General features: G+C 38.3%; 3 protein-coding genes across 8 annotated transcripts in view; 1 reads left to right on the forward strand and 2 right to left on the reverse strand.

Moving 5' to 3' along the window:
• Positions 1 to 882: 882 nt before the first annotated feature.
• Positions 883 to 10,565, reverse strand: tatdn1 (TatD DNase domain containing 1). Its single transcript, XM_026947372.3, has 12 exons — positions 10,447 to 10,565; positions 8,578 to 8,643; positions 8,436 to 8,485; positions 7,871 to 7,934; positions 5,994 to 6,137; positions 5,597 to 5,639; positions 5,416 to 5,501; positions 5,292 to 5,332; positions 4,476 to 4,552; positions 4,304 to 4,374; positions 2,315 to 2,441; positions 883 to 1,208 (listed from the first exon to the last, which is right to left on the reverse strand). The coding sequence occupies exons 1-12, from the start codon at positions 10,514 to 10,516 to the stop codon at positions 1,106 to 1,108; spliced, it is 942 nt and encodes a 313-aa protein (XP_026803173.1). The 5' UTR covers positions 10,517 to 10,565; the 3' UTR covers positions 883 to 1,105.
• Positions 10,566 to 10,929: 364 nt separating this feature from the next.
• ndufb9 (NADH:ubiquinone oxidoreductase subunit B9) lies at positions 10,930 to 15,966 on the forward strand. Its single transcript, XM_026947309.3, has 4 exons — positions 10,930 to 11,070; positions 12,681 to 12,873; positions 13,999 to 14,112; positions 15,461 to 15,966. Exons 1-4 carry the CDS (start codon positions 10,985 to 10,987, stop codon positions 15,590 to 15,592), a joined length of 525 nt encoding a protein of 174 aa, XP_026803110.1. The 5' UTR covers positions 10,930 to 10,984; the 3' UTR covers positions 15,593 to 15,966.
• Positions 15,967 to 16,267: 301 nt separating this feature from the next.
• LOC113547142 (MTSS I-BAR domain containing 1) overlaps positions 16,268 to 20,290 on the reverse strand; it is a 39,252-nt gene continuing 35,229 nt past the window's right edge. For 5 of the 6 annotated variants that reach the window (XM_053236837.1, XM_034307598.2, XM_034307600.2 and 2 more), the window contains one exon: positions 16,268 to 20,126. In XM_053236837.1, the coding sequence (XP_053092812.1) occupies positions 19,627 to 20,126 (500 nt within the window). In that variant the 3' untranslated portion in view covers positions 16,268 to 19,626. The remainder of the gene's footprint in view (positions 20,127 to 20,290) is intronic. The other variant, XR_008302286.1, reaches the window with a different exon arrangement.

Genomic DNA, 20,290 nt, shown 5'->3' on the forward strand with positions numbered 1-20,290 from the left:
AATAATAGTAATAATAATAATAATAATAATAATAATAATAATAATAATTGCTACCAGTAAAAATAGAAAATACAGTTTGTAGAAACACTGATATTTGACACTAAGTGGAGGTTTTATGGTTCTATTTGGGTTAAGAATGAATATGAAATAAAACCTTATAATACCAATGCCAAGATTTTACAGATTCCAATAAAGATGATCAATATGACAAAAATGTAATGTATATATATATCAAAAGTGTACTGTGATATTTTCGCCACAAAAGTAATGTGATATTATTTTTCAATGCAAAGGTAATAATTTTAATATATAATAAACAGGAAAAAGGGATACAGCATTAAGGCCTACTAACCAATCAGCTGCGTGTTGCAGCTTTAACAGTGTGACATCACTAGCTGCTGTTCACAGACTATTTAGGCTTGATGGAAATCTCTTCCACATCAGACAGCCAACTGACAAGTGTTCTAGAATTACTACAGCTGGTCATTGTTCTAGAATTACTATATCAAACCAGCATTCTAGAACTACTACAGTGGAAAAGGGTTCTAGAATTATTATAACTGACCAGTGTTCTAGAATTACTACAGCTGCTCATTGTTCTAGAATTACTAAAGCTCGCCAGCGTTTTAGTATTACTTGAACTGACAAGTGTTCTAGATTTTCTACAGTCGATAAGGGTTCTAGAATTATTACAACAGACAAGGAACAATTGAAGTCATTCAGGATTAGGTTACTATAATGATTTTTACCAACCAGTGTTCTAGAATTATTATAAGCAAGCAGTTCTAGAACTACCATGCACAGTCAGTGTTCTAGAATAACATATCCTGATATAAATTCTCATAATGACAATGTCACGACTTAACACACATGAAATGGCGGTTTTCATATCGAGCATGTGTTTATTAAAATGCATTTCAGCATTGCACCAGCCGTGTGAAAGGTTCAGTCTCGGGATCTCTGCTGCAAGTGAACTCGTACAGTAAGTGACAGAACCCTGGGCATCAGCAGATCAGAAGATCCGCTGAGTAAACACACTTAGTTCTCACAGGACCACCGTTTTCTCATTCAGACTTCTAAAGGCACACGGTGAGGTGGTGCGGCATCAGCTGCCAGTGAAGAACACTTTCAGCGTGTTGTTGTAGATAGTGTTGGCCATCTCTGTCGGATCCTCGTTCCTCACTGCTGCCATCACCTCCAGCACCTGGCTGAGAAAGAGACGAGGAGAATTCTTACACAAGCAGAACCCACATACTGACGACACACACATGTATCTCTACTGATACTATACACACTACATCTGAAGAGCTGATGGGTTTTAACTCCATGGTAACTGGGACACAGTGAAGAAGTGAATGAATAGTAATTCCTTGCCATTGTATACCTAAATGCCTTAATGATCACTCAACTTCATTACTCTAATTCTCGTTCCATTAGTGTTACGAATAAACCTTACATCAGCTTCAGTATATTCACTGATTCTAGATCAGCTAAAGACCTTCAGCGCTCCTCCATCACTGCACCCGTTAGTGTAAACTCACATCATCCAAACCATTGAGTTTGGATTATCTGCTTCTCACTAAGTTTCTTAGCATTTAAACTGTTCATCTCTTTCTCCGGAAGTGTTCAATAATTTCCTCTTTTCAAGCCGTGCTGAAAACGTTCTGTTCTCTCAACACTTCATTGCTTTTTTACTCTGAGTATATTTGTTTCTGCTGACGTCTGGTTGTCGGTCCCTTCTGTAAAGCAGCCTTTGGTTTTAGGTCCATATGCTATACTTTAGGAATAAAACACACGGCGGCATGCTGTTAATGTTAAATAATCAACACCATGCTTTTTTATTCCTTTTATACCTCAGAAATTTGCCAATGATAACAACTTTATTTAATTTATTAAAGAACGACATGTAATACTTCTTATCCATTTATACTTATAGCTGCTATAGCATAAGTGATATGTTATGGAAAAACAGAAATCGCAAAGTACTCTGTCCTGAAGACTCTCTAATGGCGGAAAATTTACTTATTGCCACAAAGCACTCGCACTGGAGACTCCTTTAAATGTTACATAAACGTCTCCTTAGAGAAAACATCATATAAATGATTATACATATTTCTTTCTTACAAAAACAACACACTTTCAATGTGTATTATTAGAGCTTTCTTAAGATACATTAAGCCTGGCCCTATACTGTGGTCTTAGACTTGACTTAACCTCAATTCCAGGTTTAAACAAACCTAAACCTGCAAATGTTTGTCGTCTATCAGTACACAGTGTGTTGTTTTGTTGCTGTGGTGATGTCCGAGTGACCTACATGATGTGACAGGGTTCATTCCTATCCTTCAGACAGTGTCCTGCCTCCCACTTCTTCTTTGTGGGGAACGTTGTTTTAATGAACTTGGATCCTGCGTGTGTGTTTTTGATGCCACACCACGGAGCGTCTGGAAGCACAGAAACAGGACAGAGAGGGTGAGGGTGAGAGAAAGAGAGAGAGAGAGAGAGAGAGAGAGAGAGAGAGAATCGCACTAGGTTTAGATAGAGAAGGTATTTTGATAACTTTGATAATCCAGTGTTCCCAGTATCCTTAATAAAATAAAATACCACACACAATTTACCACCATGCATTAAAAGCCGGGGGGTGAAAACTTTTTGAATTTGAAGATCAGGGTAAATTTAACTTATTTTGTCTTCTTGGAAACATGTAACTATCTTCTGTAGATTCTGAAGGGCAGTACTAAATGAAAAAATACGATATTTAGGGAAAATAAGAAAAATGTACACATCTCCATTCTGTTCAAAACTTTTCACCCCCCGGCTCTTAATGCATGTTTTTTCCTTCGGGAGCATCAGTGAGCGTTTGAACCTTCTGTAATAGTTGCATATGAGTCCCTCAGTTGTCCTCAGTGTGAAAAGATGGATCTCAAAATCATACAGTCATTGTTGGAAAGGGTTCAAATACACAAAAAAATGCTGGAAAACCAAAGAATTTGTGGGACCTGAAGGATTTTTCTGAAGAACAGCAGGCAGTTTAACTGTTCAGGACAAACAAGGGACTCAGGAACAACTATCACTAAACAAAAAAACACAGCTGTGGATCATTCAGGTAACAACACAGTATTAAGAATCAAGGGGATGTAAACTTTTGAACGGGGTCATTTTAATAAATTCAACTATTATTTTCTCTTGTGGACTTTATGTAAACATCTTTTATGTGAAATATCTTATTCAGGTCAGCACTAAATAAACAACAACATGCATTTTGTATGATCCCTCTTATGTTGGTAAAATAATGAACATTTTGCAGATTCTGAAAGGGGGATGTAAACTTTTGACCTCAACTGTATACAGTTCTGTGCAAAAGTCTTAGGCACATGCAAAGAAATGCTGTAGAGAAAAGATGCCTTCAAAAATAATGAAACTAAATGTTTCTACATTTAAAAAATACTATAAAAAAACAGTAAACAGTAATAAATGTAACAAAGTCAATATTTGGTGTGATGACCCTTTGCTAAAAAATTATTAGTCTCAGTGTGTGCAGTTTTATAAGGAAATGAGCTGTATGTGTTACTGAGCATCTTGCAGAAGCAGCCACAGTTCTTCTGGAGACTTTGACTGTCGACTCGCTTCTTATTTCTGCAGCGAAACCCAGCAGCCTTCATTCTGTTATCTGTAAAGTGTCTCTTACGTCATCTGCTGCTTTCTTTACTGACATACAAACATTTTTCTGTAACATTTAATTTTGTGCTGAAAAACTAATGCTTGGAATCTAAAATGTTTTTGTACTGAATCAATAATGTAGAAGTCATAAAATAAAACATCTATAACAAAATTTGTACTAAAAAAAAATAGGGTGCCTGAGACTTTTACACAGTACTGTATATTTCTCATCAGGGCTGCATAATATATCAAAATTACCGAAATATTGCAAATGTAAATATGGCGATATGCTTATCACAACGGCGTGCGATAACGGACTGATTTTAATACTTTTCAAAGTTTTAGGGGCGACACAGATAGCAGAGAATGCTTTCTTTTCCTCAAAAGAACATGAAACGTGTATGTTGGTTATGTCATTTTCAGTTTTTAAATACATAAATATATATAAATATAATTCAAATCGATTTTACTCAGTTATCGTACTGCATATCGCGTATTGCATTTTTTAACAAGTTATCGCATGTTGCATTTTTCTTCAGTGTTGTGCAGCTCTATTTAACCTGCTGGAAATGCTGACAGATTTCTGCTAAGCACTAAAACTTTACAAACACACACAGTCAGTTTGTTCAGTGCTGTTTATTCAAACCTGTCTCGATCATGAGTCTCTCTGTGGGAATGGATTTCATGGCCTCGAGATTCGCCTCCGTCTTCAAAGAGCTGGAATCAGACAGTAAGAACCAGAGAGAGATTACTGTGCTTTATCACTTTATCACTTTATCACTCAGACTTTACACATGAAGCAAATCTCATCCGCTCACCAGCCGTTAATGCCGATATAAAGGTCCAGGTCTATCAGAGCAGCAGCGTCCTCTTTGGTCCCATCGAAGGAGTGAACCTACAAACACACAGCCATTTCAGTGAATTATTTCAGACAAAAATCAATTACTCAGATGACATGAGTGACATGACTGATGTAACTGATCACACACTCGCCACAGGAGACAGTGTTTGGCTCAGGAACACGCTTTGTGCTTAAACATTTCAAGTCCATATTAAAAAAAATACAGCATACAGATCACTACTATAATAACTCTATTCAGTGACGGCTAGTTATGATATTAGATACGAGGCTAAAATCTAGACTTATAAAGTTCTTATTGATGGCATAATAAGAATGACATTCGGTTAACTATTACACACACACACACACACACACACACTTAAAGACGAACTGGCACACACATTCATGATTTCTAATTGTTTGTGCCTGGTAGCTTCTTAACATGCTTCCTCCAAATACCAAACACTGCAAACTGCTGTAACTTTCATAAAAAAAAGTTCTGTCATCTGCCCTTTTGTGTAATTTGTGTGACTGTTTTTAGCTCTGTGACATCCTTTTTTCCATTGTTAAAGATAACAGAGTGTCATACACAGTCAGAAACCATATAAACAACTCTATGAGACACTGAACAACTCCACAAAGCCGACTGAGGTGTGCGATTATTTTAGATACGCTGGTCTGCTAAACTGGGATTCTAAGCTAAACACAGCTTTGCTGATAGACTACATTTGGCATAAATGGAACACTGTATGCATTTTTTTATATAAAGGAAAAATGTAAATATTATACTCACCACCCCTCCAACACATCTGTCACGGTTTCTTTTCATAATATCTAAAGACAACAGAGACAATCTGACATAGTTTTTAATTCTATCTAACGTTTCCGCATGAGAAGGTACAAATATACAAACCTACCCAGGAATTCCTGATGAGAGTTTCTGCAGTGCAGGAACATGGGCAGTTTGGTTTCTTCTGCCAAATCAAACTGCTTCTCAAAGTACCTGCATGTGAGGGGATAAAAGTTTCACAGCACTTACATTCTGCATGGAATTACAGGTAGAAGAAACATTACGTGACACGGAGTGACGTCACTCACTTGAGCTGGGTCTCTTTTGGACAGAATTCCAGCCGATCAAAATCTAAAAAAAAATGTAACAAAAAGTGTGAAAATATGTTGGTTGGTTGTATGAGTTGCATTAATGTAGCAGACATTTAAAAACCAGATACCACTGTATTCTAATTATTCTTGGTTAGTTGTTTAGTTTTTGTCCCATTAGTGTCGCCATAGTTCAGTTTTATGTCCTGAGCTGAAGCTACTAGATATGGGTGATTTTTGTGATACCAAGTCTAGTATGTAATATCAATACTTTAAATAATATTCTTGTTTATATAAAAAAGGGATATTTGCCATTTCTATAACAAGAATTGACTCATGCGTGTTCGGATTTCTGTGACAGTTATAAAGCAGAATGGTGTGTGTGTGTGTGTGTTACCTAGTCCACACTCCCCGACAGCCACCACCTTCCCTCTGTTACTAATGGTCAGCTCTCTGAGTGCGGAGAAATACTGCTCTGCCCCCTGCTGATCAAACTCAGCACAGCGAGTCGGGTGGCAACCTACAGTACTGAAGAACTCCTCTACACAGGGAAGGAGAGAGAGAGAGAGAGAGAGAGACATAATAATAATAATAACATTAACAACAGCAATAATAATTTTATTGCTAACACCTTTCTCAAACTCAAGGTCACAGAGTTGCAACAAATTATGAGCAAAATAAATAAAAGGAACAAAATACACATGACAAACATTAATCAGAGATAAAGTGTACATGAATCGTAATAGATAATGGTAAAGATTAATGGACAAATATCTGTAAATATATTTACAGATATATTTATGTAGAATCAGAATCCCTTTATTTCACCAAGTGTGTTACACATTCAAGGGATTTGTCTTGTGTGTGTGTGTGTGTGTGTGTGTGTGTGTGTGTGCACATGTGCATGACCTGTAACATGCTATACAGACCAGACGAGTGCACAGATTATTAACAAATACTCAAGCAAATAGACATTTACCTAAGGGAAATGTTTAAATAAAAATAGAATAATAGATTCAATATAAAGAAAGCAAATGTGAAAGTACCCAAAAGGTTCATTCTCTACCCAATCCTGATTCTGGTTTATTTAGATTTTATTTCCTGATTCTGGTTTATTTAGATTTTATTACCAATCTCAGTCTACCACGCAGCAGAATAATCACTAAACTGCACTGGACTCCAACCTTTCAGTACTGGAGCTGTGCACTGGTGACAGAAATCACAGCACGTCTCAGTGAGTCACGGCATTCGGCTCAGCTCACCCACACGAGTCGACTCTTTCCATCCCAAACAGCTCAAAAGCAGCCAAACTCTTAGTCTTTGCCTATTTATTGGTTCCTATTGGTGCCTATTTATTTAGATTCTGAACAAGATTCCTAGCCCATTTATTCAGATATTTACCTCTACAATAGACACAGTATTGCAACACGCCTGCCTCCGTCTCTCTCTCTGTCTCTCTCTCTGTCTCTCTCTCTCTCACACACACGCACACACACGACAGTCGAACATTCTCAATAATAGAAGTTTAAACAGTCAAGGGTAATGCTCTTCCAAACAACTCACACTGATCGTGATTGTGCTGTAATTAATGCCATTACAGAAGCAAGAATACACAACAGTGATGCATTCTGAAAGAGAGTATCACAAAAAAAGAGGCTCTTTAAGCATGAGTTGGGCTGATTGTGTAGTGCCGTGTGCAGGATCTGGAAATACCCATCTGTAAGTCTAATAAGTAAGTAAGTAAGTAAGTAAGTAAGTATGTATGTATGTATGTATGTATGTATTTATTTATTTATTTATCTATCTATCTATTTACTGGTATTTACATATTTATTTTATTAAATATATTTATTTTTTTTAAATTATTTTACAAGTTATTAAATATTATTATTTTAAATATTATTAATAAATAGTACTATTTATTAAATATATTATTTATTAATATTGTCATCACTATATATCACTGCTATTATTTATTAAATATCACATTTGTTCCACAATTGTGCAGCACTGCATCCAGCTGCTCTTTCAACCTCCACTGTAATATAAATTACAACTGAGACTACCATTTCTGCTTAACGAGTAATCTTTGTATATTAGGTATAATATTTGTATCTTAGGATGGCAATTGTGTTGTGTTGTCTGAGATGTGTGTGTGGAATGTATCGTGTTGAGACCAAACACCAAGAACAATTCCTAATGCATGTAAATGTATCTGGTGAATAAAATGAATCTGATTGTGATTGTGATTTACAGCGTGTCGTTGCTCCTCACCTCGGCTGTGTGCTAGTTTCAGAGCTTCTCTGCTGTCCTCCAGATTTCCACCGGTGATCATAAACTGAAACAAACATGACAGGACCTCAGTGTGGAAGCTTCAGGAACATTTATACCACAGCGCTGTTGAATTCCTGAATCTGATTGGTCAGAAGGTGTTGATTAATTTCACAACAGCAGCCTTGACAGTAGTTCCAGCTGTAATTTAAATCATAGGTTCGTATTAATGCTCTCGTTCTAACACGTTATCGTTTCTATAGTAACAGTGGACTTGTAGGTGGACAAAATTAAATGTAACTATAAATGGATAAAAATTATGATCTGTCGTTCTTTAATAAATCGGATATTGTAATCAGTGACAAATAGCTGTGGTATAAGAGGAATAAAACATTTCAGGATGTTCTGTTATTGGAAAATAATAAACTTTGGTGAGGTAACAGTAATTCCACTTCATCACACCACCCTGTCGTTGATTAATTTCCTATAACAGCACCCCACTGTGTGTTTTATCCCTTACATATGACACACAGAGGGTCAGTAGTAATAAAGATGTCAGGAATCATACCTTCTGAACCCCAACACTCAGAGCTCTTTCAATAATTTGCGCAAAATCATCTAGAAGGAAAGAAATAACAGAGACATTAGACTTTTTACAAAGTTATTGATAATGACCCTGGAGTGCAGCGAGTCAATGTGTTGCTTATTACCTTCATGTTTTTGGTTTCCTCTGTATATTCCCCTGAACATGGGGTCAGTAAGGTTAATACCAATATCTGTAGATGGAAAGAGATCAGATGGCATTAATGTGTAGGTTGTAAATGCACAGTTTGAACCTAAAGCTCTTTAACTCTTAAAAGATTGTGTGTACTTTCATTGAAAAAAAAAATGAGCACAGTTTAGAGATTAATAATTAGACATCAGTTTGATCAGGTGTGTTGAGTGTGCTGAGATTTGGTAGAAAACTTTTTAAACAATTTTTAACCAATGTACTGTTATACACTCAGGAATACAGACACAGAGGCAGACAGACAGACAGACAGACAGACAGGCAGACAGACAGGCAGACAGACAGACAGACAGACACTTTACTGATCCTCGGGGAAATTGCAGCGTTAGTGGTAACAACAAATGTTTACAGATAAACATAAATACAATAAAGAAGCACAGTGCAAAAAGAAAAATCTCAAATCAAAATCTATTAAGGGAAAGAGGGAGCTTATCTCTGTACAAAAATATAAGTGTAAACAAACTCTGTAAACAATGCACTTAGATGATGCAAGAAATTGTAAAGATGCCACTTAAAATGTCCCATGTGGTAATTCTAATACTATTACTCTTACAACACCTTCTACTCCTCCTACTACACCTACTAAGACTACTACTTCTACAACACCTTCTACTCCTCCTACTACACCTACTAAAACTACTACTTCTACAATACCTTCTACTTCTTCTTCTACACCTACTGAAACTACTACTAAACACCTACTAAAACTACAACACTTACTAAAACTACTACTACTACTCCTATTACACCTTCTAAAACTACTACAACAACTACTACTCTTACAATACCTTCTACTCCTACTTCTACATCTACTGAAACTACTACTACTACTCCTACAACACCTTCTACTCCTACTACAACAACTACTACTCCTACAACACCTTCTATTCCTACTACAACAACTACTACTCCTACAACACCTTCTATTCCTACTACAACAACTACTACTCCTACAACACCTTCAAATTCCTACTACAACAACTACTACTCCTACAACACCACCACCACCTACTACACCTACTAAAACTACTACAATTATTACAACTACTCCTACAACACCTACTACTCCTACTACAACTACTACAACACCACCACCTACTAAAATACTACTACTACTACTACTACTACCACCACCAACAACAACAACAGCAACAATAGCAACAGCAGTAACTCAGTTTATATAGTGTGTTCATGAAATCTAATAATGCAGTGCAGTAGATTAGGGCTGAATCCACTCCCTACTTCCTATATACTGCATAATGTGACATGAAATAAAGCTTTTGCACCACTACATGTAGCTGAATGTATAAAAGGCTGCAGTGTGCACTTTATAGGACATACCTGACCTGTCTATACCAAGGTTCACATCAACATTAACATTCATTTGTACATTGCATTAAGCTGCACCATACCTCACCTCATGGTAAACATGACCTAGACTACTTCTGCTGCATTTTTAACCACCACTGTTTAAATGCTAGAGTTTGTATTTCTTATTCTTATGCTACATTGTTATTAATTTCAATATGCTATAATATTTTGCACGAATACTGAAGCTGAAATTCACAGATATAGCATAGTAAACAATGCCTGGCAATAAATAATAATAATAATAATAATAATAATAATAATAATAATAATAATGTAACTGTACTGGACATGTGCAGTACATTTTCATGTGTTGAATGAATGAGAATGAACACAGCTACTCACTCACGCAATTAATAAAGCTGAAAATGTAATCTAGCTCATTGCATGATAAAGGATCAGATTAATTCTTGATGCTTACCTATGAATTTAAAGTTGGCCATGGCAAATTTAGCAGTGAAGTGACCAACTCTGAGTGCGAGTTTTACCATTACCAAACCTGTATCTACCGTAATAACTAAAATATGGGTGCATTTCCTTATATATACGGTAGATATATATAAATTATATAAAACTAAAATGCATTATAGAATATATTTACGTTTTTAAAAAGCTAAAGTCTAGCCTTTTAATATTTTGTGTTGTTATAATAGATTTAATCAAACAATCACATATTTATGTGTGCATTTATTACCGTTACTAAACCTCTGCAATACTTATTACGCGCAAGAGTGATGGTTGAATCTTAAATAACTTATTATTTGAAATATAGTGCACTATATAGGGTGTGAACAGCACAGTTGTCTGTCCTACAGAGTGCATTACTAAAGAAAGAACAGAGACATTTGTTATTCAGCCTGCTGTCAGGACCCGGTCTTACTGCGCATGTGCAGGGCTGGGGAGACATTACTGCGCATGCGCAGTGCAGTGCGGCTGGTGGGGGACAGTTGAGCTAGAAAATGGCGGCGTTTCTGACCCACCAGCAGAAAGTCTTACGGCTTTATAAAAAATCTCTGAGGCACATCGAGTCGTGGTGCGTCTTCAGGTACTGTTCAGAGACTTTAATTTATTTAATTTATTTTTTTTTATTAAAAAAGAATAAGTTTTTAGTTTGAAATGTGGTCACTGCTTAACCGCTGGGACGTTCAGGTCATTCAGCTGGTAGACGTTAGCAGGTGGCTAATGCTAACTGCAAAACAACGATTATCTGAAACAATTAACAATAATAATAGCAAGATGTGCATTAAGATTGTATATAAGCATTAAGATGTGTATATAAACTAGAACTTAGTAATTCTTTTAATTATTTTGTTAGACGCCGAATAAGAGCTTTAGCACCTGAAATGCCTCAGTGTCAGGTCAGCGGTATAGACAGAAATATCACATCGGCGATACGGTATGCACGATATGAAGTTGTTCGATATGAAGTTTTTTTTCTGAGGTAAAAGTTCAAAAGCACAACACACAAGCGAAACAGCAGTGCCGTAATATGAGACCGTACAAATCCTAATATACGTTTATCCAAAAAAGTGTTGACAATACAGAAAGAGAACATGACCGCTCCAATCAGCTGCTTGTTTCTTTGATAAGTAAGGAATAAGACACTTGGGGTAGTGCTTTTATAGGAAAATAATCAACAACAGAGTGGTGTGATGAAGCTGAGTTACTGTTACCACACTGTGAGATGATTATTTTCTAATTACAAGAAGTCCTGAAGTGTGTTATTCCCTTTATACCAGAGTAGTTTGGTTTTATTTGCTTAGTTCTCAATTCTGATTGGTCAGAAAGTGTTGATTAATTTTCTATAACAGCAGCTCTGACAATAGTGAAGCTGCAAACTGTAATACGTTATCACGTCTAAAGTAACAACATGCACAGGGACTTGTATGATAGAAGCGTCACTTAAACAGATTTTATGGTTATCTGATATGGTGATGTTTTCAATGAGATGATATTTATTTAACATCATTTATGGAAGGAGTCTCCAGTGTCAGCGCTTTGCAACAGTCGAAGGTGAAGCTGTAACTTGAAGTTTTCCACCACAAGTCTTCACAACATCTCTCTTATCAACTTCAACAGGAAGTGAGAGAACAACTCTTTATAGCTGCTATAATGTTCGTGAGAACAGGAACTAACTTGTTTTATGGACATTATGGACCACAGCATTAAAAGTAACTGTAAATGGATAAAAAGTACAATGTGGTGTTCTTTAATAAATAATTATAATAATAAAAAACTCTTCCCAAACATTGCTGTGGAATAAGAGGAATAAAACACTTTGGGATGTGTTGTTATTGGAAAATAATCATCACACAAGACTGTCGTTGATTAATTTTCTAGAACAGAACACCCCCAGTGTTTTTTTTTTTAATTAATTTTATTTCTTACATAGTACCAGGTATCTTATTAGGTGCTTGCTGTGCCATTAACCATATGGTTTTCTAGCATAAAAAAAACTTAATATTTCACTTCCAGTAAAACAAACTGTATATTAACAGTCTTATTATATGATATTTTCAGAAGAAGAAGAAGAATCTCTGAACATCTGTATCACTCAGTAAAGGTTCTAGACCTGCGTTATGACGTGTGTTTTCACTCCCAGTCATCTCGAGCAGCTCGGCGTATTCAGACCAGTGGTGTTTCTTGTTGTTTCAGAGATAAGTACCGCTTCTACGCCTGCATGCTGAGGGCTCGCTTTGATGAGCATAAGAATGAGAAGGACATGGTGAAGGCTTCCAAGCTGCTGAAAGCTGCGGAGGAGGAGTTCTGGGCGAATCAGCATCCTCAGCCCTACCTGTTCCCCGACTCCCCCGGCGGAACCTCGTACGAGAGATACGAGTGCTACAAGGTAAACTCGGCTTCTGAGTGTGGACCGGAAATGTGAAAGAGGCGGGTCAGCTGAGCTTTTTGGAAAGAAACTCGTTGAATTATCACTCAGTAGGGCCTTTCGCACTGCGGGAACCTTTTCATAGTACCTGAGCTAATTGTGGAACTACCCACTTTTTGGCGTTTTCTCACCTCCGGAACTGGGTGTGATTTTAGTACCGACTGCCTTTTTCGAGAACCAAATTAGCTCCTACTCCGGCGCAGGGTCTAACCAGCACAACTGGAACTATCCGTGACGTAAGTAGACGTTAACTGGCCAAGCGCGTACGAAAACGCCCTCACCTGCCATGATTTAAAACGCCGTGTAAACATACCGTTCTTTCAATCGCTTCACGTATACGTCGACATTCCATGTCCGTTATTGTGAAACCCGCAAGACACGACAAAAACACAGCTCCGATCACAGCGTCCTCCATCCTCCGGTTGTTTCCGTTGTTCTTCTTTGTTTCCGTTGTTGAACGCCGCGCACAAATGACGTCGCTGTCGACCGGCTTACGTCACTTCCTAGTGCCCGCTGTCGGTGCGAATGCAACCCTTTAAGCGGTACTGGGAAATAGTTCGCGAAAAATCGCCCAGTACTTTAGTACCGTAAATTTAGTTCTGGAACTAAAGCGGTGCAAAAGGCCCTATTGAGTGGCCCTATTGAGTGGCCCTATTGAGTGGCCCTATTGAGTGGCCCTATTGAGTGGCCCTATTGGGTGGGCGGGGCGTTCGCGGCGTTCGCTGTCTCCCCTGTCAGTCACAGTGGCACTAGCCAATCGTAGGTGTCTGTGAGCTCATGTATGAGGAAGGGGGTAGATAGGGGGATTTTTTTTTTCTTTTATCTCAAACCAAAAGTGTCAATTTCACTCTGATACAGATTCCACAGCCAGACTCACAGGTGTGAAACGTTTCTTAGGGGCTTCATTCTCTGCACAAAAGCTACTACGTGTGTAAGACAGTGTGTGCGTTCGATCCTGCAGTACAGAGTGTATACAGGAATATACAGGAACACTTAGAAGAAACATTATTAAACTCTGATTTGTAGATTTTGTACCTGCTTGTTCTCCCTGATTTCTCATAGTTGATGTTTTTTTTTTTCTTTCAGGTTCCTGAATGGGTTCTGGATCACTGGCATCCGTCTGAGAAGGCCGAGTTCCCTGATTACTTCTCCAAGAGAGAGCAGTGGAAGAAGCTGCGAGCTCAGAGCTGGGAGAATGAGGTGTGTACACACACACACACACACACAACAAAATCAACTAGCGCTTTAGTTTAGAGTTGGACACTGATATTTAAATGCACATATTAAATTCTTCTGGTTTAATTTGTGCGCTTGTTGCGTTTGTAACTAAACCAATATGGCGTCTCTTCTCGGTAGAACAGTAGATTCAGCCAGGTTTCTTTTTAAATCTGTTCAGAAACAAAAAGATGAGCGACGGTATAAATTAACATACAACATAATGCTAAATCTTTTACTAAGACTGTATTAAAGCCGCTGCATGTTTATCTCTCATTGGATAAACATTTTTAAAGAGCAAGTACAGACTTTTTTCCATTTTCACTGAGGAGGCGTGTGTATAAAATAAGCCCCGCCCCCTGCACATGCAAAGTCAGACAGCAGGGTTTAAAAACAGAATTAATCAGAATAAGAGAGAACACAGCTTATGATCATGTTTTTGTTTCGTCTCGCATTAAATGTGTTGCGTTAGTGAAGTGGTTCTTAAAGTGGGGTCCGAGATTTTTCTTTACTTTTTGTTACGGCGTTGGAAATTATCAAAATTATATGTTATTGAGTTCTTACAGTTATTAAGAAACTGTTCTGTTCAACTAATCACTTGAATTGGAATCATTTAATCTGAAACGCAGACAACAAGTAGACGTGTAAGTAATGTCTCTGTTCTCTCAGTGGATAGTTCGGGAATAAAACGCTCCACAGCTCCAATTAATGAGCAGAATGTTATTGTACACATTTAAATAATGTTCATCTGCACTGTACAGCAGTAAAATCTGAAGTTATTTAATAATTAAAGGTTTGAGAAACAATTCAATTAAATTTTATCTACAAATTTCTAAATCTACCTGGCTGACGGTTCATCACGTTTGTGTAAACCTTCTATACGAAAGGTCTAAATGAGTTAAAGAAAAGTCAGACTGTAACAGACATTACTAGCTTTTTTTTTAAAAGTAAGTTAAAAAAAAGTGTTATCTATCTTTGCAGTATATACACATACCCTTTACACACTGATTTACACTTTACACAGGGTTTACTATAGCGCTCTTTACAATTAAACAAACAAAAATGGATATAATTTCTTATATTTTCATGCATTGATTTTAAAACGTTTGGCATTTTTAGCAAATGTGTGTTTTTTTGTTTTTGATCTCGTCTTGCATTATTTCACTCATTGCTTTTAATAGCAACATTTCCACTCACTGTAGTCTATAAATCATTAGAATTATTAGTGAAGGCTGAAGTGACTGGGGAAGTTTACGCTGCGGGTGTGTGAGCAGTAACAACTGTGTGTGTGTGTGTGTGTGTGTGTGTGTGTGTGTGTGTGTTTGGGCTGCAGGTGAAGCAGCTGCAGGAGGAGACTCCATCTGATGGCCCCAGGTCCGAGGCTCTTCCTCCGGCCCGCAAGGAGGGCGATCTCCCCCCACTGTGGTGGCAGTATGTGACCCGGCCCAGAGAGAGGCCCATGTGAGAGGCCCGTGTGAGACGCCACACATTACAAAGCACACACACACTCCTCTGCCTCCATGGTCCTCCCACCTGAGTGCACTTAGTGACCTACAGCCCTCTGACCCAGACAGTGTTCAAAGGAACGGCTTGACCCAACATGCTAACGTACGAATTAGCACAATCTCCATGCGCTCAGTGCTAATTGGTAGACATTCACTCTCTCTTCACAGCAGCAGCAGGATTTAATCAAGTTTGAGTCTGTGTGTGTTTAAGGGGATCAGGAGTGTCTGTGTGTGTGTGTGTGTGTGTGTGTGGAGTGTAATTGTAGACTGTACAGACATGTAAAGCACCCAGTGCGCTTAAGATTCAAATAAATAAATAAATCTGTCAATCAAATGTTTGTTTTTGTTTTTACTTCACAATTGAAACTCCAGTCTTACGGCTTCATGGGAGATGAAGTCCATGTTAATGCCCCGAGATTTGCAGTGGGATGTTCAGTGGGATGTACCCTTTAAAACTTTACATAGCAATCATTTTGTCATTTAATGGATTATTAAATCAAATATCCACTTCTTTTAATGAGAGAAAAAAAATATTTGGACTGACCTTGATGCAGATTTTTTTTTTTTTAATTTCAATTATCAGGTGACTGGACTTCACGGAAATGAAGTGTTAAATAAACACATAATGCCAGATGAATGTTCGACACGTTAGCGTTAATATTTTATTAGCTAAAACAGCAGTTGGACACGTGAAACAAACTCCAGAAGTGAAGCACTGAGCAAAACTGCAGTCTTTATCCGAACCACTTCTAAACCCCATCCTCACACACTAATCCTTACATTCATAAACGTGAGCCACGTATGTCACGGTTTACTGACAGAGCAGCTACATTACTGTTCAGGAACAATATCTCTGCAGATAGTAATTTATACACACACACACACACACACACACACACACGGTCAGCATCATATGCGTAAGGCATCAGCTAAGTAGAACATTCTAGACCCTTTCTGTTATACAGCAGAGAGCACACTGAGCGTTTATTACACACGTGGCAGAGAGGAAACGACTACTCGGACCCAGAGATTAGAGGTTTATACTTTACATTCAGAGAAACGGAGAAATATTTCAGCCAGAGATGAAATGTACACAATTTTCAAATGTAATCGATCAGACAAGACGCGTTGTGTCTGACGTTTGCTTCTTAAGCTTTGAAAGTACACAGCTAATGTAGCTAAAAAGTAAAAGAAGCTTACAGCCTGCAGTTTAGTGTCACGCAAACTTGTACAGAAACAAGCGAACCATTTCCTCAGCAGGCTCAGGTAAGGGGCGTGGCCTAAAGTCTGAGAGTTCTCACCTGATTTGTATCATTTGAATACAGATTTATTCTGTTAGTTAATAACACTGATTGAAAATTGGATACAGTCTGCATGATGCTAAACTGGTGGCTATAAGATTCCATTACTTGTTAGCTTTATTATCCTTGTTGCTCCAGTGGAAAACTAAAACAAATATGTGTTGTCTGATTAACTACATTTGGCATGATTTTTTTTTTTTTTCAGCCAAAATACTTCTCTTGTACTTGTACTTGTACTTGTACTTTCAATGCTATTAAAGATACAATACATGTAAAGAACTGAAAAGTCAATACATTGAGACCGGACCACTGCAATAACATTTTGTTAAAAAAACAAAAAAAAACTTGATGGTCGTGTAAAAAACCACTCTTTGCTACTTCTAAACCGAAAGATCTTCCGAGGACTGGATTTTTCCTTCGTTTTAAGATGTGCATTTCCACACCGTCTCTAAAGAGTGTTTTACATCAGACACTGCTCCCTGCTATTAACCAGCACAGAGAGAGAGTGAAAGAGAGAGAGAGAGAGAAGATGGGAAAGACTTCGTGTTACTGTGTAGCAGCTGTTGTGCTGAATCTGACACACTGAGAGACACCACTGTGATCCACTCGTGGTTGGTGCACCACAACCACTTAGACCTGTCTGTTACTGAGTCTAAGTCACCTCCAGTCTTTTCACCAAATCCTCATATTCCTGTTCCAAACCACAATGTCGAGCTACATGATCTCATATTTAAATGACCTACTGTGGTTTTGTTCATGTTTACAGATGACAATAAATCCCACTGTGTGGGAAACTAAACTGCATCATGTCTGTGTGACGTCTCTGAGGAACTGGATGTGGATGTGGTTCAAGATTTCCAGTGACTTCTATTATTTGCTAGCTACATTAACCTCGTAGCTTTAGTACGAAACCAAAGAAACAAACATCAGACAGCAAACACGTTTTGATGTTCTGTCCACATCTGGGGTAAAGAAATCTTTTTCCCCCTAAGTGCACCTTTAACAGTATCCCACAACACTGGAGAATTCTCAAATCTGATTGGTCATTTTCTATAACAGCCGCTCTGACAGTAGTTCCAGGTTTATATTATATTATATATTTATATAGTTTTTATTATTTCTATTGTATAGGTAAAATCTTTTCTTTTCTTTGATGTTACTCCTCCTACTTGTGCTGCTGTGTCAACTAAACCCCTATAGGGGATCATTAAAGGTACATCTTATCTCATCCTATCAATGTTCTAATATGTTATGGTTTCTATAGTAACAGCTTACACAGGGACTTGTACGGTGGACGTTCTACATAAACGGATTAAAAAAATGCGTGCAATCGTTGATATGGTGAGGTTTTCTGTGGGGAGGTGTTTGTTTAACGTTTATGGAAGGAGTCTCCAGTGTCAGAGCGGTAACAGTCAGAGGTAAAGCTGTAACTTTTTCAGGACTGAGGACTTTGTGGTTTCTCAGAAACAATGACAAGCTGTGTGTTTTTTTGTCTAATAAACTACAAAAGAGGAAAAAAAAAAGGCTGGTGAGAGAACAACTGTTTATAGCTGCTATAAAGGAAGTGATGACAAGAACTAATTTGTTTTGTGACGTTCTACAACATTAAAAATACAAATATTTAACTAATAAAAAATCTGTAATCGCTGGCAAATGGCTGTGGTATAAGAGGAATAAAACACTTTGAGATGTGCTGTTATTAGAAAATATAACAACATGCCACTTTGTGTATTATTCCTTAGTTATAAGATTTGAAATCTGTCTAAGTTACGTTACTGAGTGTGTGTGAAAGCTTAGTCCAGATTCACAGGCCCGGGATTTCAGTGATGACATCATTCTGGCATTAAAAGGTATCAGGCAGCTGTTTGCTAGACGTTTGAGAGTAGACACAATTTCATTAGAATTTTAAAAAGATAGAGATACTAGAAAAGTCATTGAGCACATTCTCGATAGTGTAGGCTGTGTAAGCTGCATGCACAAGAACATTCGGCTGTCTGTTAAATGCACATCTCTTACTGTTGGTTTCAGTGAGAACAATGTGCTGATGGCAGGCACCGAAGCACGGCGATACGTGAAAATTATGCACCAGAGTTGAATTTTTGACAGAAGATATCATGCGTCAGCCAATAGCTGTAAGCCGTTCCAGGTCCTGTCTGAGAGAACTGTTTCACTTTTTCCCAAAAACAACAAAAGAGAGACTTCTTCAGGAACTGCTGCAGTATCCGAGGCCTTCAAACCCCATAAACCAGATATAATGTACAAAACGCACACGCTCTCCTTGAGTAAACGTCCAGCGCAGCTCTGATTGCGGTTCTGCAATTCCTGATTCGAATAAGATAAAAGGAAATACAATACGAGGCACAAAGTTTTGGCACCTATAGGAGGATGGGCTGGTAGCAGAGAAAGATCTAGTATATAATCAACAGTGAAAGAGAATCACTTCAAACCAGATATTCTGTATCTGTATGTACAAAGCCACTAAATGTCATTGTTGTGTAATATGATATAACATTAACATCTCATCTTAAATGTTTATGTATATATTGAATCACTGTAAAACATATGTACTACTTTACCCATCCTACACGTGACAACATTAGTACTGTTGCTAAAAATCTCCACCATTTCAGCTACGTCTGAGTTCTGATTGGTCGAGGCGGAGGAGGCGGAGGAGGCGGAGGCAGCGGCGCTCTTTATTCGAGAACCGGAGCAGATCTATCGTTGGTCATCGCTTTTTTGAGGCTCACCCCTCGCCGAATAGATGACAGCATGCTGCCCTCCTGCTCGTCAGGCCCCACCTCGTCCTGCTCTGCCGGAGCATCTGATTGGCTGACGGAGTTGGGTGTTAGCTGTGTGGGTGATGGCGAGGGATCGCTGGTGTTTGCTGCGTCCTCGCTGCAGAGTGGCAGGGGCACGGTGGGTGTCTTAACAGGAATGACGGGGGTTTTGATAGGGATCGGACCGTGACCGCTCGGCCCGCGCCACAGGCTCGGCTTCGAAGTGGGCGCGCGCCGGATCGTGGCCACGCCCGGTGTAATGCTAACCGGCCCACAGGGAGAAGGGCGCCTGGCTGGCAAAGTTCTGCGATATGACTGGCTGATGTCTGTGTTCTGCAGAACTGGGGCTGGCAAGTCGCAATCCTGTGACTCTCCGTCTTGGTCTCCGCCCCCTGGCAGGCACTCATAATCAAATACTGTAGAAAGAAAGAAAGAAAGAAAGACCAACATGTTTTGCATGGACAGTCTGTAGTCTGGGATCCAAAAAAATCTTTTTTTTCGTTTGCATTTCATTATTCTCGCCACTAGATGGCGGAAGCACAACACCAACCGGTTTAAAATGCGTGAAATCCAGAATACT

This window comes from Pangasianodon hypophthalmus, chromosome 9 (assembly GCF_027358585.1).
Source record: "Pangasianodon hypophthalmus isolate fPanHyp1 chromosome 9, fPanHyp1.pri, whole genome shotgun sequence".
Lineage (NCBI taxonomy): Eukaryota > Metazoa > Chordata > Actinopteri > Siluriformes > Pangasiidae > Pangasianodon > Pangasianodon hypophthalmus.